A 23,998-nucleotide genomic window follows, 5' to 3' on the forward strand; every position below is an offset into this window, starting at 1 on the left:
AAATCCGTTCTGTCCATCCATTCTGTCATATCATTTAAACCGTCCAGACCAATTTTGAAGCATATCCAGATATCAGGCGGGCCCCACATAACGATTAAAGGGACTGATCTGTCCGTTGGGCCACTTCCAGAGGGATCCAATGGCTGAAATTTTACGTGTACGGTTAGTTTTTGGTCCTCGAGCCATGTATAAAGTTTTGAGCTGAACAGATTATGGAAACCCAGTGATCTTGCATTCTAGCTGACTTTCCAGCAACCTTAGTTAAACTCGGCCATCTTGATCGAGAAATGACAAATTTGGTCTTCTTAGTTGAACTTGACCATCTTAATTGAGAGACTGTAAGTTCAACCATCTTGATCAAACTCGGCCGTCCTGATCGAAAAACGGCAAAATTGGTTGTGACGAGGAGATTATTAGTTAATCTATTCCCAATAGGGCTTATGGTTGACCAATGTAGTAATATAGTAGATAAATTGCCCTACTACTTGTTGAACCATTTGAATAATTTGATCACGATTCAAATGACGATATTCGGCCATTGGAGGTAGTTCAAAGCTTACTTAGTTCTGTCTTCCATGATACAGTGGATTCCCAATGAAGGATCGCCCCCCATATATATCATCGTTTCCTTTTTTAGGAACAACATTCTTGACCTCTCATTCTGGCCCCCTAAACTCAATAAGTGGCGGAAGATTCCACACTTCCTCTATTGGAAGAGGTGATTTCGTTGTGGAATAGATACCCGTAGTGTCGGTTGTGGTGTTGACGCCACGGGTTGTACTGGTGGTGCCAGTGCCAAATCTCCAACAGAACTAGCATCGACCTGTTATTGAGGTGCCACAAGTGTTCTTGTGGCAAAGAGAGCCATCATCTGACTCATGTTTTCGGCATTATTGGCTATCTATCTGCCAAAAGTTTCAACCGGAACTAGTGTTTGTTCAACAATATACTAAATTACTCTTTGCATATGAATCATTTCGGCCAACAAAATCTCAACAGGCTTAATTTGATATGAGGATACCCTATCCGGGTTTAATGATAAGGTTATTGAATTCGGTAGCAAACCTAAACTGCTTAGGTGCTTGATGAACATGTCTTTTGGCTCATGATTTAATGCACTAATAAGTATACTCATAATCAGAGTCTCATTGGACGTGCCAAAAATGCTGGCGCTCGCCAAAATTACTGTACGACTAATGCATAATGAATATTTACGGCAACTAAGTAGTTTGTGGACTGGGGGTTGTCAAAAATGTTAACGCTCGGTTTGTTTCTTGTCGCGTGTAATGTGGTCGAGCGTGCTAGAATCGACAAAGTGGCTTGATTAAAATCAATCAACTTCAACCCTAGCACCAAAACAAGTAGATGCGTCCAATATGAACATATATGACCATATTATGAGAAGATCAATCACTTACTCAATTACTTGTAGGATTTTATAATGATCGGTCGATAATCGGAGGGTGAGGTTCTTCCTATGAAGATGGGTTGCTTTGTGCCTTCCATAAGAAGGGATCTTTCATCATACCAATGTAATCACACAAAATGAAAACTTACAATCGATCACTAAGAGCAATTGCAATAATGTGCCTCTTCAAAGAATTGTGTGATATTAGATAAAGAACAAATCCAACGAATGACCGTAGATTTGGATTTCAACTAAAGACTATAGCTAAGAATTACCACAACTTGATTATTGTTATTCCTAAGATAGGCTGAGATAAAATAAATTGATAGATTTGTTTGATTTGATTGGTGTGAGAGTCTTTGCTCTGTCGAATTCATATATTATTTATAATAGATTTGTTTGGTTTAATGGGGTGTGTGAAGCCCTAATGCCTTTATTTTGAAAAAAGAACTTTGTGTTTTGTCTTTTTTTATGTGATTTGAATAATACTCCATATGATTTGGAGCTTGGCTGTGGTGTGATTCTGTTCTCCATTCAATGGAGGTACAATGCTTCTTATCCATCATCTTCCTTCTATCCACGAAGATGTATTTTCTCAAAAACTATATTTTTTTTCTTCCATTTCCATCCAAAACCATCACAACCATCTAAATAATAATAATAATAATAATAATAATTAAATAAATAAATAACTTTTCATCATCCAACTTCAACCCGAGTCGAACCTAATTATTGAGGACCCCAAAACCCTAGCTAACAACACACACGTATGAGTCCCTAGGCTGACCATACGAACAATCCGCCAATCCCTTGCTTCCCCCATCAAAACCCATTGATCCCATATCCTAATCCCATCCTAAACTCTGTATCCTCAATTTCTAAAATCCTTAATTCCAAAATTCACAAACCTTAAAATCCAAATTTCCCTAATTAACCTAAAACCCCAAACCTCTAACAACTTAAATCCTTGATTCTTCTCAAGTTATACCCATGCCCCAAAATCCCTAAGCTAATTAAATAGTCTAAATCCTAATTTCACATTTTCCCATAATTTCTCTAAACTCTATGTTAGCATACATTCCAATCAAGCAAAACCTAGGTAGTAATAGTCATTTTCTTTTGAAATAAACTTATTCCTATAGTATTTGCGTATTCTTACATTCTTATATCCTAATTTATAGCATTCAATGATCATGCATGGTGTAGTTTGTTAATTGTGGCATAAACTATTCATAGTTTCATGTTAGATTATTAAGATAATTGATGATTTTGGTGTGATTTGTGAATTTGATTATTTAATTTATTTTGTTGATTGATCTTACTTCATCATTTAGCCACATGCATGCGTCCTGCATCAGAGACCTTGACCGAAGAATCTTAGCCATACAAAGGTCAACAATTTTTCATCTTGAATGTGAACAGAGAGAGAGAGAGTCTCAACCTTTTGATTTGCTGCCTACAAGTGAGAATGGCATTTACATTCACATTCATCATGTTTTGTGCCCCATGTAAAATAGAGTTTTACATGAGAGAGAGAGAGAGAGAGAGAGAGAGAGAGAGAGAGAGAGAGATCTTAGCCATACAAAGGTCGACAATTTTTCATCTTGAATGTGAACTGAGAGAGAGAGAGATACATTCACATTCATCATGTTTTGTGCCCCATGTAAAATAGAATTTTACATGAGTAAAAAACCACTCCCAAACAACCTTAGAGAGAGAACATCTTTTAAAAAAAAAAAAACTATCACTACTGGGGAACTATTTTAACCATTGCTTGTGCCGAAATGGGTGGCAAACCAGACAAGCACAGGCTCTGCCACGACTCAAGAGATGACATTTCGCTCGTTTTCCTTTCATCGTCTGCTTCAAACACCTCATAGACTGAATTTGCGATGCTTCGAGCAGATTCCCGAGCCTCAGGCAGCCTGTCATTCAGCAAGTCTGCCGCCATTCGAATCAGCGGAAGGAATCCGAATTCTTTCATCCCTTGAAGGGCCTGCAGTAAAAAGGAAATGCAAGTCTCTTTCAGATCAAAACAGCATACATGTCCACAGAGGGAAATGGCAATCACAATCCAGACTATCCAACTGTGGGCCCTGCTGGCCCAAAAATCACATTGATCAGAATATAGATCCCTGGTCCACTAAAAAGGAAATGCAAGTCTCTTTAAGATAAAAACAGCATACATGTCCACAGGGGGGAAATGGCAATCACAATCCAGACCATCCAACTGTGGGCTGATGGGGCATGGCCCAAAAATCACATTGATCAGAATATAAATCCCTGGTCCACTAATCATTAAGGCCAGTGTCCCATTGAGGTGCACATTTAAAAAATCCACAGAGTCAAATGGGCCAGCAAACATCAAGCAATGGTCAATATTGATTAGAATAGTGTCCATCAACAGGCGTGCTGGGATCGTTTGAAAAACAGTGGGGCTCATGATTTGGAGGATTTGGACTGATATGCCGTACGACGTACCTACAGTGGATGCCTGATATGAGCAAACTTTGCATCTGTGTGGTGATGTTATATCAATCAAGGCACAGCGCAGATAACATGGCCAAAATCAGGCCTGATCACTCATCAGGTGGGCCATATTTACCAAAATGACAATGGTCCCATTGAACATAGTGTGGCCCCATGGATGAGTTGGCTCGCCTGATTTTTGGACCAGCAAGTTTCGTGTGGACATATGGAGGTGCCTGCAGGCATGCTTCTGGCCACTCATCAGGAGAGCCATATTTACCAAAACAATGGACAGTTTTGAGAAACAACAATGATCCCCATCAAACATAATCTGAACCCTTGGATGAGTTGAATGACTGATTTTTGGACCAGCCACACCTGGATGTCCCATCGCAAGTTTCATGTGGACACATGGAGGTGTGCTCATGCACATTTTCAGCAGGTCATGCCCAAGGTAGCATGTGTTAGAGCAAAGGGTACCCGTTCTCACAAGGAAAATATACAGCAATGCCATGCTATAAGAGAAATGCAATGATATTCTTACCATATTGGAGACACAGTTGGAGATGGAAACAGCAGCTTTGGCCCTTACTTTAAGGTTGGTGTGGCTAACATAGGTCTGGAGCTTTTGGAGCAAGGGAAGTGGCGGCACAAAGGCAGTCATTGCCTGGAGTGCCTTCTCAGCTTCTTCACACACAAACTTCTTGTCTTGAGATGCCTTCAGCAAGAGCTGCAGTAGCTGCATTGTAGCAATGTGGTTTTAGTCAACTTGCAGAACCCTGCCCTGACAAAATGAAAAGAAATGCTAACGTGTGCATCCAGACCATTCATTAGGTCCGGACAACCGTGAACATGCCCCAGCTGAGAGATCAGGCCAATCTGCTTAGTGGAAGAGCGTGTGTGCATGCGAAAAGAAAATGGATGGTTAAGAAAAAGATGGCCGACATGCTACCTTTGACTCTCTTGTGTGGCCCATGTCCAATTAATGAACTGGCTTGATTTTTGGGGCAGGACATGTTCATTGAGGGACCCGCCTGATCATTGTGGACGCACTTGGTACATGTTCTCCGGATTTGTCCCTTCATTCTCTCTCCTTGCAAGCATGACTTTGCTATGAAAGTTTTTGCATAAAGTAAACAATTTTTTTCTTTTTCCTTTTTTAACTCTCCTCTTCGCTTAGCAAATAACCTACAAGGACATTTCACAAAAGCAATGGATAGCATCACCGATTGTCCGCGTATGGGTCCACTCCCCTAATTGCCCCTGCATTTACATTAGGGCTTGATCAATCATCAAAGAAGCTGAGATTTTCAGAACACTCTCTCAAGCTCCTCGATTGTCTAGGCATGCTCTTGTTGGGGTACTCTCTAAAATTCCAAACTTCCACCACCTATGGGTCCACTCCCCTAATTGCCCCTGCATTTACATTAGGGCTTGATCAATCATCAAAGAAGCTGAGATTTTCAGAACACTCTCTCAAGCTCTTCGACTGTCTAGGCATGCTCTTGTTGGGGTACTCTCTAAAATTCCAAACTTTCCCCCAAAAGCTCCAACCTCTCCAACGAGAAGAAGTTTGTAGATCTCATTTCACACATAGGGGACTATGGTCACAAGAGGTCTGGAACAAGACCTCTTGGAAAGAAGATTGATCACCTATAACTGGTTGTATGCTACAACACATTTTTTGTGCCTTCAAAATTCTTGTTTCCAAAAGCAATATGCTTGCAAACACTAAGTTGTTTCTTGTTTCCAAAATCTATACCATAAGAAAGGTGTTATATGATCCCAGTAAGATCTTTATTATTATTATTATTATTTTAAAAAAATTAAATTAAATTTCATGTAACTTCAGGGCTTGTCTGGTTCAGCGTATTAGAAGGTAGTAAATGGCATTGAATTGCAAATACCACCATTTAAACCCCACGCCATGTTTGTTTTCTCCAACAGGTATCAAACTTCATATGCTTTGGAAAACGAACCTTGTAATCCCTTTCAGAATTAGGCGCCGTAGTGAGAGGCTTCCCAAATCCATTTGAAATTCGAAATACCCAGTCCATCCTGCCCCTTGCATTGTGTGGATCCAGCGAATGAGTACGCTGATGTCAGCAAGTTGTGGGGCCCGCCATGATGTATGGACTATATATACAGACCATCCATCCGTTTTTTGAGATCATTTTAGGGCATGGGCCCCAAAATCAGGCAGATCCAAAGCTCAAGTGGACCACGCCACAAAAAGCAATGGGGATTGAACGCCTACCATCGAAACTTCTTGGGGGCCGCAAAAGTTTTGGATCAAGCTAATATTTGTGTTTTCCCTTCATCGAGGTCTGTGTGACCTTATGAACAAGTCGGATGGCAAATAAACATCACAATGAGCCCTAGGAAGGTTTCAACGGTGGGTGTCATTGTCCCCATTGCTTTCTGGTGTGGTCCATGTAAGCTCTGGATTTCCTCATTTTTGGGTCCATGCCATAAAATGATCTCACAAAATGGATGGATAGTACGGATATAACACATACATCATGGTGGGGTCCACAAAACTTGTTGACATCAACACATTAGGAAGGTCGGTGGTGTGTGATATTTCCAAACAGTGTCTTCGACAGATATAGGGCTTTTGTTGCTTCCACAGTTCAATCCAAACGTGATTTCAAAGTAAACCGTAGGATTTGCTTTTTCAACACTAACATTCCAAACATTGAATAGAATGTCCTCTTAAACATGGGATTTCAAGACAAACCCCAACACCACGTAATTATTGCACTAAACCAATTCCATCCCACCTAATCCCACTTAATCCCAAGCACCAAAGAAGTCCTCAATGAATTATAAGGGAAGACAATGCTCACACACATATCTCCCAATGCCTAAATATGATGGGTGGCAAATCCAAAATGAATCTCAATTCGAAAGTTTTTAGTTCCCCTACTGTCAAATGCATTTTGGATTTTGATTGACCATATTTGGACAATGCAAATTTGGGCATCTTATTATAAATATCTAGGGGGTAAGGCTGTATGGCACGTGCAATTCATGTGGAGATGGGAAGCAGTTTGCAAGTCATGGAAAGAGGAATGGAGGAGCGATTGTAACAAGGGAATTATTCATACTCTGTTAGAGTAAGACAACTGAGCTTTTATATCTGCCTCATTTTTGGACTGGCACCCTAACATGAGCCTGAACAACAAATGTATGAAGTAGATGTTATATACTCATCGTAGTGGGTCCCATAGAGCCTTTGTTGCACCTTGCACGGGCTCCCTAATGCTACATCTTCCATACCTACACGCAAAGAAGATAAGTGGGTGCGGGTGACTCCTCAAAAGGAGTGGAAAGGACAAGAATGCCCTTGGGGAAGGCCTACATGAATGAAAAGACAGAAAGTTCCTCTTCCCTTCCCATGACTAATTGGGAGGGCAAAAATGTCAAAAGTTGTTGGCATTACATATAGAAGAGATAAATAGGGAGGATGGAATACCTACCAAATGATCAAAAGCATCAGGCGATGAAGAAAGTAAGAGATGGCCGAAGGCTTGGAAAATATCAGTAGAAGCCATAATGGATGTCTTGCATAATGAACTCCTTGGGTTCTTCATAGCTTTCACCATCACCAACATAACTTTATCCCTGTAAGACATGTGAATCTTGTTGAGTTCATGCCCATATGTAATCACATCCATGTTGGCACTTGTTGTCGCATTACACAATGGTTTGTAACTAAAAATGTGAAGCAAGCACCAATGGTAGAAAAAGAAAATCATAAAAGAAGAGAAGAAGGGAAAGGGCAACTGAGCACTTGAGAAAGACTAAGATATTTTTTATAAAAAATAAAAACAAACAAAGAGCAAACCACTTCACACACACACACACACACACACACACACACACACACACACACCACATACAACAGTTAAGAGGGGTTATCCTCCCAATAAAACATTCATAATCATTTATTGGGCCCAATGAGCTGTGGCTCACAAATCCACCCCATCCATTGTGAGTGTCCCACTTGGATGAGGGGTCAAACCAAGTTTCAGTTGCATCCAAAACTCAGGTGGCCCCAACTAAGTGCTTTTATATGTTTTAAGCAGGTCATCACATGGTTTTAGATGGCATGGTCCACCTGAGTTCCGTATAAGGCTAATTTTTGGGATATCCCATAACCTAAACGGGACCCATCAAATGCACGGTGTTGATGTTCAACACACATCACGGTGGGGCCCACATAGCTCAACCTCACGGGAAGTTCCCATGAGGTCGACCTTATAGTACCATTTCCCTGTATATATGTGTCTCTCTCTCTCTCTCTCTCTCTCTCTCTCTCTCTCTATATATATATATATATATATATATATATATATATATATATATATATATAAATATATATATATATATATATATAAAGCCTATGGAGGAAGATCCCTAATATGGCGACTTAACTCAAATAGCAATCTTAAAATACCCAAACTTAACAAGCAAGCAACTCCTAATAAACCTCAGCATACATGCTACACGGTTGCTATAACAATGTGCAACCTTGTAGGGATAGACAAGGATTACCTTAACAACTCCAAAGTACCACATCACATACTAGTTAAATGGTGTGTATAATACATGGCTGGAACATGACAGCCCACCTACTTAAGTAGATCTAACACCTCCTTGAGACATGGTGGACCACTATTACATGTTACATAATAGACCACTCATAGTTGAGAGTTGTTATAAGTACTTGTAGGGTAGCCATCCAAATCTAACTCCCTTACATGAGACACACCTGCTTAGTAGGGCCAACATCTCCTTGAGAGGTTGTTGCTCAGAATTATCTCCATCCGTCTCCCCCCACATGTGGCTCACCTGATTGGTAAGGCTAGCACCTCCTTGAAAGGTGGTTAATCACAATTGCACACTACATAATGGACTATTTCTTTTTGAGAAATGTTATAGCTACTCCCAGAATAGCCCTCCAAATCTGACTCCCCGGTGTGTGACAATGTGGCGAGAGTGTGCAAGATCTAGTTTATGTAGCATGCATATTAAATGTGGACCTTTGATCAATTTTTTCATCCTTTTATGCCTTCATACATGTGAGCGATGTAATGACACGTGTGAGCCATTGTATTTTCTTGAATCATTTAGATGTTTCATCTCTTGAAGGCTCTAAGGATGGTAATTGAAGATGAGATGATTTGGATTTTTTTTTTGAAATACAGAGGATTGGATGATTTTGATAGAATAAGAAAAATGTCTTACATAATGGGGAGCAGAAGAGAGGAGTGGTAAAGAGCCAATCGGCGTGCATCATTTAGTGCCTTGCACACCTTCACCCAATCCTTTGAATCTAACCCGTCCAATAAACCCTGTAAATATAAAAACAAAAGATTAGCTAACAAAATAAAAACAAAATAAACTTGAAAAAAAAATACACATGAACAAAATAACTTAAAAAAGACACCTTTTCACACACATGCACAAAAAGAACAAGAAGAAAAAAAAAGAAGAAGAAGAAGAAGAAGAAAACTTGAAAGAGTATCTAGTGCTAAATGCTAAAATCTAAGTTAACTATTAAGCAATCAATCTTTGCAAAAGCACACATGCACAAGATCCATAGTTGCTCATTTGTTGAACCCTACTGTGGATGGAGCATACCTGGGTCGAGAAACTCAAGAGGAATTGGGAGATACTTAGAACAAAGTGTGACTAGATGGGTCTAGGACAGGCAAGGAAGGGTGGAGATGAGATGTTCCATGTTAGCTGGAAGGAAGCTTAATATGGCGCTCTCTCGACTTTAGAAGAATTCCCAATGGTCGCACATCTCATAGCTCAATATGACACTGTACCAAACACTTAAGAGCGTGCCTTACGAGAGATGAGAAACGCCACTCGTGTATGGGCGAGTAGGAGCTGTTGGTTGTGGACCCCATGTGGTGGGGCCCACCGAAGCGCCTACACATGTGGCGAGTCCAAGATTGGCTTGCACGTTTTGGGCTACAAATAAAACACCTAAGAGACTAGCTGGCATACAAGGTTCTTGCTTTAATACTGGGCAAGATCTCATGCCTAAAGTGTTAAGGATCTCATCGGTGAAGCTATATTTAGAATGAGACTGTGTATGCTGAAGAATATTCCAAAATCATCTCTCTCTCTCTCTGGTTTTCCTCTTATATAAGGTATGACAACCTTCGCACCACCATTAACTAGAGTCAACCGACCTCCATTCGTCGTTGTGTGGGCCTCCATCACATCTGGAGTTGCTATAGGGGTGGATTGTTTCACCGTTCTCTTGTAGAAAACATACGTTAGGAGTTTGTTTGAGTCATCACCGCAAAAGTAATATGATACGCCCGGTTCAAGTTCGCTTCCGCTAAGTTGATGTTCATGCGATCGGACACCGGATACGCCACTACCGACAATAAGATTATAGGACAAAGTCATTTTTGTACATAGTTTGAAGAAGAAAAAAGACATTACATCTCCAAATGGTTACCCCTGGAGAGAAGAAATAGAAGGACATGACACCTTATATATGTTGCTTTATTTGTGTTTATTATTTATTTTAGTTTCTTTTGAAATACTTATGTTAATTTATGGTCTGTATAACTTCTACTTAAGATGTTGTATCACATTTTAGACTTAAATGTCTAACTCAAGTCACTATTGTATCTCATTTTCTATTATAATTAAAAAAAAAAAAAAAAACTTTCTGACAGGAGTTGTGTATTTTAGACCTTATTGCTTTGTATTAGATAATCTTTTACTTACCACCTGAATTTTGAGAAATTAGGGTTGGGTTTTCCTCCCCCTTGTTCTTTATTTATAGAGAGAGAAATGACACAGTGATCTGCAAACCTATCAAGAAATACATACACAAACAAAAATAAGAGAGAAATTTCCTAAAACCACATAGGTAGGCTTTGGAGGAATTTAAACATTGGGTAGGTTTTGGTAAATATCCAACTATTTAGTAGGTTTTAGGCATCACAATCCAAAATGGGCTAGGTAAAATTTCCCAATTTAAAAGCAATTAATTTCTATAAAATTCACAGTTATTCCAAACATTGCAAAAAACAAAAAAAAAACAGTGACAACAAAAAACCCAAAGAATTCTTTCTTTCTTTCTTTCTTTCTTTCTTTCCTTCTCTCTCTCTCTCTCTCTGGCATTTGAAGCAATAAACTCAAGTCTGAAAAATCTACAATAACTAGGAAAGGAGAGAAAGACATTACTTGGATTTTTGCTTCTGGGTCCGGAAGGGGCTTGAGATCCTTGGAAGTGATGTAATCAGGGGTGGGGTCCACAACGGTCGTCGGCGCCGCGTTTTCGTCGTTCACACCGGAATCAGGAGGATTTCGGATGGGGGACGGCGTGACCTTTGCTACCTTCTTCGGCCTTTCGGGCGTCGTTGGGAGAGCGTTGTCGAGAGATCTAAGAGCCATTTTCCTTTCTTCCATTGCAGAGAGAGAGAGAGAGAAGGGGGGGGGGGGGGCGCGTAGTCACTGACTGAGAGCTTTCGTGTGTTTATAGAGAGAAGCAGAACCCTTTTCATTTCAGAAATGATATAGTAGATTCGGAAGAACCGTAGCATGGTAGAGCCATCTCCACACATGACACCTGGAAAGCACTTTGTCGATCGGGTCCACCGCTGTGATGGAAGCAGGATGAATTACTTATATTTTAAAATTAAAACATATGGGAAAATCCTATCCATTGATTTTTCTACAGTTTATCCCACTTCATATTTGACCGTTAACTATTCTTCTTTTCCACCGTCGTTTTAATGGGCACATATCACATGGTTAAAATTTCTAATAGAGGCTATATTTGGGATTTAAACCATCCCTGCTATGTATATGCATATGGGCGGACATGATTTTCACATTACTTTGCCACGTGTCCTGTGGAGATATGGATCTACCATATTACGGTTACGGTTCTTCCTGCTCCACCGTATAATCTACCTTTAAGTCCATTCAAAATTTGAAAAATTAAAGGGTAGGAAAGTCAGCTTTTGTAACGGGTACTACGGGTTGCTAATTCCACACGTGTGTGCTAGCCTCGCAACACACACGCAGGCATACGTGCCGACATCGAACACATGTGAAATATCTGAACCTTCCATCAGGTGAAATCCAAAGTATATATCTTCTATCCTAAAAATCAGCCTAGTTCATCAACTATGTGAGCCAAAGAATTAAAAAAGAAACGTACGGTTGGGAAATATTGTTCTATCCATCAGTTGTATGTTATGGCCCACCTCGGTGAAAAACCTCATTTTTTAGTCAGAAAATCCAAGAGTTATGTGCAACTATAAGGAAAGATCGGATCTTGCACTGGCACGTGTACCGCGTGTGGATGAGAAGAGCTCCCACACGCGTGTGGATATGATACGGGTGTGCAACATAACTGCAAAGTATACACGTATTTTAAGACCTGACAATTGGGGAGACGGATTGGCCACTCCCACTGACACCAGCCCCGTGGCTGGTGGTCGGTGCTCTGTGGGCCCCACCATGATTGTATTTATTTCATCCATTCCGTTCATCCATTTTTACATATCATTTTAGGGCTTGATGCAAAATTTATATGGATATAAATCTTAGGTGGACCACACCACAGGAAAACAATAATGATTGGATATCCACCATTAAAATTCTCTTAACGCCCACTGTACTGTTTATTTGACATCCAACATGTTGATTAGGTCATAAAGATCCAAATGAAGGGAAAAAATAAATATCAGCTTGATCCAAAATTTTTATGGCCCCGAAACATTTTTAATGGTCAACGTTCATTCAACACTTTTTCCTGAATTGTGGTCCACTTGAAATTGAGATGTAACTCATTTTTTATTTCACATATAAAATGATCTATAAAAATAAATGGAAGGCATGGATGAAACACATACATCATGTTGGGGCCCACAGAGCACCGACCACCAGCCAATGGCTGGTGGCAGGGGGAGTAGCCAATCCGTTTCCGACAATTGGACGCGTATTGCCGGTCGGTGGCCCCTCCAATGCCCGGACACCGGAAGTTCATGGGGTCGGAAGCAATGTAGGGCTCACAGAGATGCCCGTGACAAATCCACTCCGTCCATCAGTTTGGCAAAACCACGATAGGATAGGAATATAAAAATTCAGGCAAATCCAACTGTAGAAAATTGGATTGCTTACTCAGTAAGTAAACTCTGTTGGCCCACGGTGAATGTATTAGTTTATCCAGGCCGTCCATCCGTTTCTACATCTCATTTTAGGGGTTCAGCCCAAAATGGAAGCATATCCAAATCCCAAGTGGACCACACCAGAGGAAACAGTGGGAATAATGATTTACACCATTGAAACCTACTTAGGGCCACAGTGAGGTTTATCTGTCATCCAACGTGTTCATAAGATCACAAAGACATGGACATGGATGAAGGAAAAACAAAAAAAAAAAAAAAAAAAAATCAGTTGAGCTTTGGATATACTTCATTTATAGGCTCAAGCACTAAAATTATCTGTTTAAATGGATGTATGGAGTGGATAAAATACAAAAATCATGATGGGCCCCACAGTTTACTCAGTAGGCTTAGCTACGCAATCCACTTCTGACTTCCCTCATGTGGGTCACACCAAACGAAACAACGGTCAATGAACGCTCATTATTTGGCTGGGAGTGGATTGCCTGTGATGCTCGGAACTATGTGGGGCCATAGATATGTCTGTGACAAATCCAATCCGTTCATCTATCTTGAAAGACAAAGATAGGAAAGGATTCTAAAAATCAGACAGATTCAAAACTCATGTGGGCCATACCACACGAAACAGTGGGGATTGAAAGCCCGGCGGTGACAGAAGTTTTTGTATCAGGATGATATTTGTTCCTGCAGTTTATCTCAGTGGTAATGATCTTATGAACGGTTTGGATGGTATATACACATCATGCTCAGCTCCAGGAAGGTTTCAACAGTGGACGTTGCTGTTCCTACTGTTTTGTTGGTGTAGCCCACCTGAGTTTTGGATCCTGTCCCATTGAGGTCTTTCAAAACAGATGGACGGAGTAGATTTGTCACGTACATCTTTGTGGACCCCATACAGCCCTAGGCATAGAGATATCTCTGTGACCGGGGTCACAGGCAATCCGTTCCCCTTTTGGATCTGCGTCATTGTTGGGCCATGTCCTAACATGATTAGGCAAAACGGATGGATGGGATGGATTTCTCACAAACATCACGGTAGGCCCCACCTGGCTTCCTGAACGGCAATCCACGTCCTTTAGGATCATCCATTTTTATTTTTATTTTTTATTTTGAACTAATTTACATCCACATCAACAGAAATTTGATTGACGGTCCTGAATGAAAAGCCACATCATCCAGATTCCAGATCTATTCGTCCACCATCTCATCATATCCACACAACAGGTATACAATGTGGGCCACTGTTATATTTTCTATCTTAAACAACCCTTTTCACAACCGAAAATCGCCAGAAAATGAAATGATTTTCACAGATTCTTTGTTTTGCATTTTTATGATAGAAGTTAAAGAAAGGGCTGACGAGGGGGTTGCAATGGAACCTGGCCCAACCTTAAAAACTCAAGCCATGGCCTTAGCCCGGTCCTGGCCCTAACGGGTTGAAAATAGCTTGGCCCTTGTCGTAGCCTTGATGGGCCGCACTGGGCCCAGGGCTAGTCCTACAAGGAAAATAATTAAGTGATTAACGGTTTCTAATACGCCCAATTAAAGGGGGTTTCTTCTTCTTTTTTGTTGATGGGGGAGGGATATCCTCCACATTAAATCCTACATATAAAGAGTCTGTATCATTGAAAAATGACAACAGACTTGTATTTGTTTAAAATACATGTATATATTAATAAGGAATCGTTAAAAACCATCATCAAACCATTATGATAGTGGCCCACTTAATGATTATATCAGGCCAACGGCTACACTGATTCATCACTGACCTTAGCCTAGACGAGCCCAGCCATCGGGCCAAAAGCCCTAACCCTACAAGGTCAGGTCACTGGGGCTAGGCCAGCTAACCGAGCCCGTAGTCTTGCCTAATCAAAATTAATAACTACACTACTCTACAAAAATCATTCGATTTGATGTCTACTCTATAAGTACACTTCTCTAAAAAAATTTCCTTAATTCGAAAATATTTTCATGGTTACAAGAGAGAGCCCACATTAACCTTGCGCTGGAAAAAGTATAATAACTTATTTTCTTGCTGTTTCTTCACCGAGGTTAGGATTATTCCAGTATGGCAAAACATCTGGTCCATCTATCGGTGGTTTGGATAATCGCAAATGGGTCCCACCCGTAACATTGAAAATCTAAACAAATGGTCCAAATAAAATGGCCCTGAGGTGGATCATCAGGTGGGCCCATATGCAAATAATTCAATAATGAGGAAAACTGATAACCTATAAGTACTTTACAACTTAAAGCCAAGCAAGACAACATGTAAATAGTTTACACCCAAGACTCATTTCAAGTGCAAGTTTCTTTTATAACTTAAAAAGTTACAGGCATCCAAATGGACCTTAGGCGCATGGTATATAGCATTCACAGCCATGCGCCCTCTACAATCAGGCATTTCTTGATTGATCATTCAGGCCATTATGGAAACCAGAGGTTGAAAGCCATTAGGAAGATCCTAGTATGCTGCAAGGGGGATGGATCATTGGAGATCAACTTTTAACCTAAGACAAAAATGGCCCTTGATCAGATGTCTTCCAGGATATTATGGAGGACAGACTTTTGGGAGCAGATTTGTTGCTAAAAACTGGGTTATTTCTCTTTAGTTATTTGTTTGTGTTTTATTGCATAAGTAAAAGAATGGGCTAAAACTCCCTCACTAGAGAGCTGATTGTGGAGATAATTTATTATCAGTCATTTTCATTTGCATTCAAGGTTTGATTTTTATTTTTTTATTTTTTTCAAGGCTATATAAGCAGCTTGGGCATTTAACTCTCCTCTCATTACTTTATGAAGAATAATTTGGAGAAAAAAATATATTATTTCTTAGCATCTGTTGCCATTGATCTAAACATGTTTTATCTATAATCTCCCCTCTTTTTCTTTTCCCCCTCTAGAGAGTTTAGCTTCAAAATTTCTCGAATCTAGAAATTTCTAGATTTCAATTCAATTCCACACCGCACAGTCCAGCCCATAGAGGGGATTGTGCTTGGAATTCCCCGCTGAAAAAGCCGCCACCCTTTCCATCTCTCCAAGGACATCCTTACATTGAAAAACACCATTGCCTCTGTCTCTTCAATGGCACTGGCTCTTTTCAATCATGGCTTCAAGTGGCATTCATCGAATGGTGTTTCTCTTTAATAACAGCAGCATATTCCATTGTTTGAGTGAGAACATCTTTCTTCAAGTAAACTCCATTTGAGCTAATGCATGAAAATTTCCACTTCTCTGTTTGCTCTTCTTCTTCTTCTTCTTTTTTGTATTTATCCCATCTTTATGTGCATTTGCTGAATGGCATCTCTTCAACAAAAGAAGCATATTCTTTTACCCTTAAGTGCAGAAATCTTTCTTGTAGTAACTCTGCTTGTGAAAATTTCAGCTTCACCCGCCAGGATTTTTCTATGTTCTTTTCAAAAGATACAATCTCAGTTACTCCAACTCCTAATCTTATAGAAAGATTGAAATAGCAACGCCATTGGAACCATGTCTCCATTTACTCATAATTCTCGAGTTCGGAATCCAAATTGGGAAAGTATCGAAGAAGCTTCATATTCGCCATAACTTCGTCCAATAATGCATAGATCTCATCAGATCTTTGATGTGATCTATCCTCCACAATAAACTTGTGAACAATGCCCCCTGATTCGATAAAACTGTAACCTGCTGCCTTCTTCATTTGGTTCCCTTTCATCTGTATCCTCACCTTTGCGACCCCATCCCACCGGTCTGATGCCGCATAAACATTCGAAAGAATCACATAATTTCCTGGATTCCATGGCTCCAGCTCAAAGAGGAACTCAGCTACTCTTTCTGCCATCTCAACATGGCCATAGAAACTGCAAGCTCCTAAAAGAGCCCCCCATACTACTGAATCTGGACTCATGGGCATGCTTGTTATTAGAGCATAAGCTTCATCTAACTGTCCAGACCGTCCCAAAAGATCAACCATGCAGCCATAGTGTTCCAATTTAGGACTAAGGGAGAACTCTTTCTCCATAGATTCAAAAAATCGCCAACCATGGTCAACTAGGCCTCCATGAGTGCATGCCAACAGAACAGCAACGAATGTAATATCATCGGGTGTGATTCCACTTGCCTAGGGTTGATTAAAAAATTCAAATGAGCAGTGAGCAAACAGTCTCAGAGAGAAGAAGTATAAACATGTTAAAACATAAGAAATAGAACAAGTGATTAAAGGGAAAATCTAAGATGAGCCTAGTACAGTGCACTCAATTCTTTACTGGAAGCTATTTAATACATTAGTAGAGCATGATAGCCATGTGCTTGCATTCAGTAGAACTGTCTAAGCGGCATACATGTAACTCAAATCAAACCATCAAAATCGTGGACCCCATCATAGATAGGTCAATACTCATAACCCGAAAATCAGATTGATTAATGATTAACATCTCATTAGAAGACATTTGTTAGTTGAATTCAGAATGTTTGGCTATTTTTATTCGAACTGTCCAATAGATGTCAACAATCGGCCAGCTAAGACATTGGTTCATTGTAATTTTTTATTCGCCGTGTATCTAAAGTTGGGCCAATGACTCGGATGGTTTAATTTGAGTTAAAAGTTACATGCAACATGTGCAACTTTTTATTTCATTTGTGCAAATCATCCCACTCCGCTAGGGCATTAAAAAAAAATCCATTTCTTTATCCAATGTATCGCGTTCAAATTGGATGTGTGGCACAACAGGTCCTTGATCTGGACCATTTATTGGATGTGTACATTGTGCACGGAGGGATGTTTGTAAATCGCACGGATTGGACAATCCTATCCATCCAACTGATGGCCTCTTCAAATTCGATGCAAACCGGTTGTCAATGTTCTATTTTACCGTCTTTTTGTAAATCACGGGCCAGACTAAGGTCGACCAATCTGTGAGATTTTTCTACCGTGTCCTATCCACTGTACATGACAAGCGGACTGGATCATGTACAGTTGTGTTATGTGTCCAAATTAAGTGTGCTAAGGTGAGTTTTCTCAACAACATCCCCTACCCATTCAGCAAATATCAAAATTCTGAGAAGACAGATAAGAAATTGACAAAAGAGACTCACCAGCATTTCATGGAAAAGCTCCAAACCCTCCTTCCATCTCCCATGAACAGCCAAACCCATGATCATGGAATTCCAAGAACAAAGATTCCTCCCCCTGCCCATCTCTTCAAACATTCGCTGCGCCTTGTCAATCCTCCCGCACTTGGCGTACATCTCAACCAAAGCATTTGCCACAAACACATTCCTCAAGAACCCATTCTCCCTTGCATACCTATCGATCCTCTCCCCCAACTCCAACGCCCCAAGCTTCGCACAAGCTGGAAGGACACTCGCCAGCGTCACTTCATTTGGCCTCACCCCAGCCTCCCTTTCCATCATCAAAAACACCTCCATTGCCTCCTCAAACCTCCCATTCTGACAGTACCCAGAAACCATCGCTGTCCAAGAAACCACATTCCTCCCAGGCATCCTCTCAAAAAGCTCATTCGCCTCCGCCAGCGCCCCCCACTTAGCATAACCCGCTACAATTGAGTTCCAAGAGGGCAAGTCCCTCTCAGGCATTTCGTCGAACACCCTACGTGCATACTCGAGAACCCCAGATTTCGCGTACATATCAACCAACGAAGTGAAAACGAATGCGTCGAATCGAAAACCCATCTTAAGGAATAGGGCGTGGATCGCTCGGCCGTGTTTGGGCGACGACGGGAGGGTAGCGCAGGCGGTGAAAACGAAGGTGAAGGAGTAGGTGTTTGGAGGTGTGGAGGAGTGGGAGAGCATCTGAGAGAAGAGGGAGAGGCATTGGTAGGGAAGAGCGTGGGAGGCGTAAGCTTGGAGAAGCTTGTTGTAGAGGAACGTGGTTGGGAAAATGAGCTGATGATCGAAGAGAGAGCGTGCGTATGAGATGTTTGAGAGAGAGAGAAGTTTCACGATGAGGTATTTGGTGTGGTCGATGCCGTTGCGAAGGGTGTGAGCGTGGATTTCCTTCAGCTGCTTCATTAGAAAACCTCTATTTTCGCTTTACTTGTCTGGCCTTCTATTGGGAGGAAGCGGATTGCGTACTGTGTAATTTATGTGGGGCCCACTGTGATGTATCTGTTTCATCCACGCCGTCTATCCGTTTTAACAGTTAATTTTATATCATGAACCCAAAACAGAAGCATTTCCAGAGCTCAAGTCGACCACACCTTAGTATATTCAGTACGCCATTAGGACGCCAATTGTCCGTGTCCGGCGGTCAAGAAGTTGATGTACAGGGAAGCTCTGTGGGGCCCACAATGTCTATGAGAAATCCACTCCATCCATCCACTGCGTCCATCTGTTTTGAAAGATTACAATAGGATAGGATTCTAAAAATCAGGGAGATCCCAAAGTCAGGTGGGCTGTTGAGATGTGGAGCCACATTTGGACGGCCGCTCGACCAATCGAGTGATCTACTCGACCGGTCGAGTGGCCCGCTAAACCAGTCGTGGACTAGCTCGACATGTTTAGATCAATAATGCCCTGACCTCATCCTCAAAAACAATGCCAATGGATTCCAATTGGCTCGTGACCGTATTGAACTCGTGGACTGGCTCGACTCGTTATTGTTCAGATTCAGGGAATGCTCTAAACGTTGAAGGAAGATGAAGATCGCTAAACACAGGAGGCAATAAAAACGGACGTTCTAAGTAGAGAAAAAGTCCAAGAGACCGAAAGACAAAGATGGGTGTTGGCATTGCGGCAAGAAAGTGCACATGAAACGTGATTGTAGGGCGCTTAAGAAACAAGAAGGAAGCTCTCAAGGCGGGAGGGATTCAGTGAATCTATCTGAGTAGAGTGACACAGAGACGTTGATCTTGTCTCTTAATGCGAGAAATGAGTCTTGGGTTATAGACTCGGGTGCTTCGTTTCATGCCATTTCATGTAAGGAAGTTTTGTGTAATTATGTATCAGGTGACTTCGGGAGAGTCTACCTAGATGATGATGAGCCGTGCAGTATTGTTGGAAAGGGAGACATTCATATAAATCAAAAAGACGGAACGACTTTAAAATTGAAAGATGTCAGACATGTACCGAGTTTGAAACGGAACCTGATCTTAGTGGGGCAGTTGGCCGATACTGGTTATGTGACGACATTCACCAGTGATTCTTGGAAGATCACAAAAGTACCTTGGTGATATCTCGAGGCAAGAAGGAAGATATTTTGTACGTGACTTCAGCATCGTATAGTTCACTCGCAGTCGCATCAATTGGAGTGAATGAGCAGTTATGACATTAGAGGTTGGAACATATGAGTGAGAAAGAGATGAAAGTACTATTGTCAAAAGAGAAGCTACTAGGGCTGAAGTCTATTGACTTGGAAATCTGCGATGACTGCGTGTATGGCAAGCAGAAGAGGGTAAGTTTCAAGAAGACAGGACGCGCTCCAAAGACGCATCTGTTGGAGCTTTTACACACTGATGTATGGGGACCGGCATAGGTATTATCTCTTGGTGGCTCACGTTATTTTGTTTCTTTTATTGATGATGCTAGTAGAAAACTGTGGGTCTATTTCTTAAAGCATAAATCTGATGTATTTGATGTATTTAAGAAGTGAAAAGTTATGGAAGAAAACGAGACAGGTAAAATAGTAAAATGTCTCAGATTAGATAATGGGGAAGAGTACGGTGATAAGAGATTTGAGGAGTATTGTGCAACAAATGGAATCAAACATTATAAAACGATTCCAGGGACACCGCAGCAAAATGATGTGGCTGAGGGCATTAACAGGACCATCATTGAGCGCGCTAGGAACATGAGGTTACATGCAAGGTTGCCTAAGACCTTTTGGACAGATGCTGTGAATACTGCCGCATATCTTATCAATAGAAGTCCCTTAGCACCATTGGATGGTGGGCTACCAGAAGAAACGTAAACTGGGAAAGAAGTGAACCTTGCACATCTCAGAGTGTTCGGTTACACTTCATATGTTCACATTGATGCAGAGCACAGAAACAAGTTAAGTGTGAAGTTTAGGAGGTGTATGTTTACAGGCTACGGGCAGCATGATTTTGGCTATAGGTTTTGAGATGCAAAAAATAGGAAAATCATCAGAAGCAAGGACGTATTCTTCAATAAAAAAGTGATGCATAAGGATAGTGTGCAGGAAAATAAGGCCGAGGAAAAAGAATTCGTAGAGTTGAAAGAGTTACCGGACACGGGTGTTACAGCGCCACAAGATGATCATACATATGAGCATTATGAGGCAGAGCCACAGACACCGGTTCTGAGGAGATCTACTCGGGAGAGGAGACCCACGGTCTGATACTTACCCTCCTTACATTATCTACTGCTGACAGATAATGGTGAACCAGAGTGTTTTGAAGATGCATTATAGTTAGATACACGGGTTAAGTGGAAGCAGGCCATGAATGATGAGATTGACTCTCTTGAGTCCAATCGTACAAGGGAGCTAGTCACTCTACCCAAGGATAAGAAAGTTCTTCATAACAAGTGGATTTACAGACTGAAGGATGAGCACGATGATTCGAAACGGTACAAGGCTAGACTGGTTGTGAAAGGGTTTCAACAAAAGGCAGGTATCGATTTCACTGAAATATTTTCACCGATAGTGAAAATGTCTACGATTCACATGGTCTTAAGTATAGTGGCCACAGAAGACTTACATCTAGAGCAGGTAGATGTTAAGACAACCTTTCTTCATGGGGACCTTGAAGAAAAGATATATATGCATCAACCGACAGGATATGTGGCACCAGAAAAGGAGAACAAAATGTGCAGACTGAAGAAGAGTCTATATGGCCTGAAGCAGGCCCCGAGACAGTAGTACAAGAAGTTCGGCAGTTTCATGTCGGGAAACGGTTTTAGGAGATGTCATGCAGACCACTGTTGTTATTTGAAGAAGTTTGATACGTCATACATTATCCTTCTTCTGTACGTTGATGATATGCTTGTGGCCGGTTCAAGCATGAAAGACATCTCAGATCTCAAAAGACAACTGTTTAGCGAATTTGTCATGAAGGATTTAGGAGCTACAAAACAAATCCTAGGCATAAGGATAAAGCGTGACAGGGAAAACAAGAAACTAGTTTTGTCACAGGAAGAGTACATAGCCAAGATACTTGATCGATTCAATATGGGAGGTGCTAAGCCAGTTAGTACTCCATTAGCCAACCACTTCAAGTTATTTAAGGAGCAAGGGGCAAAGACGCAGGAGGAACGGGACTACATGGCTAAAGTCTCATACTCGTCAGTTATTGAGAGTCTCATGTATGCTATGATGAGCACGAGGCCAGACATTGCTCAAGTAGTGGGAGTTGTTAGCAGGTTCATAAACAACCCCGAGAAGGAACATTGAGAAGCTGTAAAGTGGATCCTCAAATACTTGGTAGGTACTAAGGATGTAGGACTGTGTTATGGAGGATAGAAAATCAAGCTACAAGGCTACGTGGATTTAGATTTGGCAGGAGATATCAACAGCAGAAGAAGCACTACAGGTTATGTTTTTTCTCTGGGTAGTGCTGCAGTCAGTTGGGCCTCTCAGTTATAGAAGATAGTATCTATCAGTACGATAGAAACAGAATATGTTGTAGCTACAGAAGCGTGCAAGGAGATGGTATGGATGCAAGGTTTCATAGAAGACTTGGGTAAGAAGCAAGCGGATTGCAAGCTGTACAATGACAGTCAGAGTGCAATACACTTGGCTAAAAATTCAGCCTTTCATTCAAGAACCAAGCATATTTCCATCAGATATCATTTCATACGTTCTTTACTAGAAGATGGATCGATTGATTTGGAGAAGATTCATACTAGTGAGAATCCTGCGGATATGCTGACCAAGGTAGTTACACGGGAGAGGCTAAAGCTTTGTTCAGCTTTGATTGGTCTTCAGGCTTGAAGACGGGGAGGTGGTGCACTCCGGTTGTAGATGACGAAGGTTTATGGTGATGTGTCTCCAAGTGGGAGATTGTTGAGATGTGGAGCCACATCGACGACCGCTCGACCAGTCGTAGACTGACTCGATTCGTTTTCTAGCGAGTTGGGATTTTGGATTTCCAATGTGCTCAACCAGTCATGGGATGTGCTCGACCGGTCAAGGGTGCCACTCGATCGGTCGAAGACTCCGCGCGACCAGTCGAGCTTATGTAGATTTGAGTTCGGATTTGATACGGACTACGGAAATTTGAGTCGATTTTCGTAGAGGTGGGAAATGGGAGTTGCCTAAACTATAAATAGGTATCCCTAGGGCTTTTCTAGGTAATGAAAAATAATTCTAAGGTGTGGGCAAATGGTTTTCTCTTTACTTCCAAGGGAAAGGTTAGTATATTGCCTTATAATCTTCATTTTTCTTCATAGTGGAAGTTTGCATTCGTGGTTTTTTACTCTTGTTGGGGTTTTTCCACGTATATCTTGTCTTGTGGTTTGTTTGGAATGCTTTGATTTTGTCTCTAGTCTATATTTATTCTTGTTTATCGTTTGTGGGTGAGACCGGAGATTGGATCTCGGTTCACTACATTGTTGGCGTGCTGCGCAACATGGGCAACACCAACAAAACAGTGGAACAACGATGTCTACCGTTGAAACATTCCTGCAGCTGACCATGCTATTTATATGCCATCCAAATTGTTCATAGATTTATTTCCACTTAGATTAACTGTAGGAATAAATATTGTTAGTGTGTGGGGTTCAATCCACACCAGATGAGTTTTGGATCTTCTTAATTTTTAGAATCATGTTCTATTATGGTCTTTAAAAATAGTTCGATGGAGTGGATTTGTCCCACACGGCTTGTCACAGGCAATCCGCTCCCTCTCCAATAGCAGTTCTTCGTGACAACGGATGCCTGATAAATTTTTTTGTTAAACGCGGAAAGAGTTTCAAGTGTAATAAGTTTGCATACTATTTTGTTTAGCTTTTAAGTGATAATTTATTTACAAGTAAATAGATTGTG

General features: G+C 41.0%; 2 protein-coding genes across 2 annotated transcripts; both read right to left on the minus strand.

Annotated features, from left to right (window-relative positions):
* Positions 1-3,045: 3,045 nt before the first annotated feature.
* Positions 3,046-11,357, minus strand: LOC131231380 (uncharacterized). The gene is made up of 5 exons (XM_058227547.1): positions 11,102-11,357; positions 9,131-9,237; positions 7,360-7,504; positions 4,422-4,616; positions 3,046-3,404 (listed from the first exon to the last, which is right to left on the minus strand). The coding sequence occupies exons 1-5, from the start codon at positions 11,324-11,326 to the stop codon at positions 3,156-3,158; spliced, it is 921 nt and encodes a 306-aa protein (XP_058083530.1). The 5' UTR covers positions 11,327-11,357; the 3' UTR covers positions 3,046-3,155.
* Positions 11,358-16,140: 4,783 nt separating this feature from the next.
* On the minus strand, positions 16,141-19,128 carry LOC131231470 (pentatricopeptide repeat-containing protein At5g08510). The gene is made up of 2 exons (XM_058227671.1): positions 18,130-19,128; positions 16,141-17,155 (listed from the first exon to the last, which is right to left on the minus strand). The coding sequence occupies exons 1-2, from the start codon at positions 19,063-19,065 to the stop codon at positions 16,553-16,555; spliced, it is 1,539 nt and encodes a 512-aa protein (XP_058083654.1). The 5' UTR covers positions 19,066-19,128; the 3' UTR covers positions 16,141-16,552.
* Positions 19,129-23,998: the final 4,870 nt, after the last annotated feature.

Source organism: Magnolia sinica, chromosome 17 (genome assembly GCF_029962835.1).
Source record: "Magnolia sinica isolate HGM2019 chromosome 17, MsV1, whole genome shotgun sequence".
NCBI classification, from domain to species: domain Eukaryota; kingdom Viridiplantae; phylum Streptophyta; class Magnoliopsida; order Magnoliales; family Magnoliaceae; genus Magnolia; species Magnolia sinica.

Coding starts and splice junctions, on each gene's coding strand:
- LOC131231380 (XM_058227547.1), bottom strand. CDS start 11,326: ATGGAAGAAAGGAAAATGGCTCTTAGATCTCTCGACAACGCTCTCCCA. Junction 7,505..9,130: donor TCTCTTCTGCTCCCCATTAT/GTAAGACATTTT, acceptor CATGTCTTACAG/GGATAAAGTTATGTTGGTGA. Junction 4,617..7,359: donor CTGATGCTTTTGATCATTTG/GTAGGTATTCCA, acceptor GCTACAATGCAG/CTACTGCAGCTCTTGCTGAA.
- LOC131231470 (XM_058227671.1), bottom strand. CDS start 19,065: ATGAAGCAGCTGAAGGAAATCCACGCTCACACCCTTCGCAACGGCATC. Junction 17,156..18,129: donor AGCTTTTCCATGAAATGCTG/GTGAGTCTCTTT, acceptor AATCAACCCTAG/GCAAGTGGAATCACACCCGA.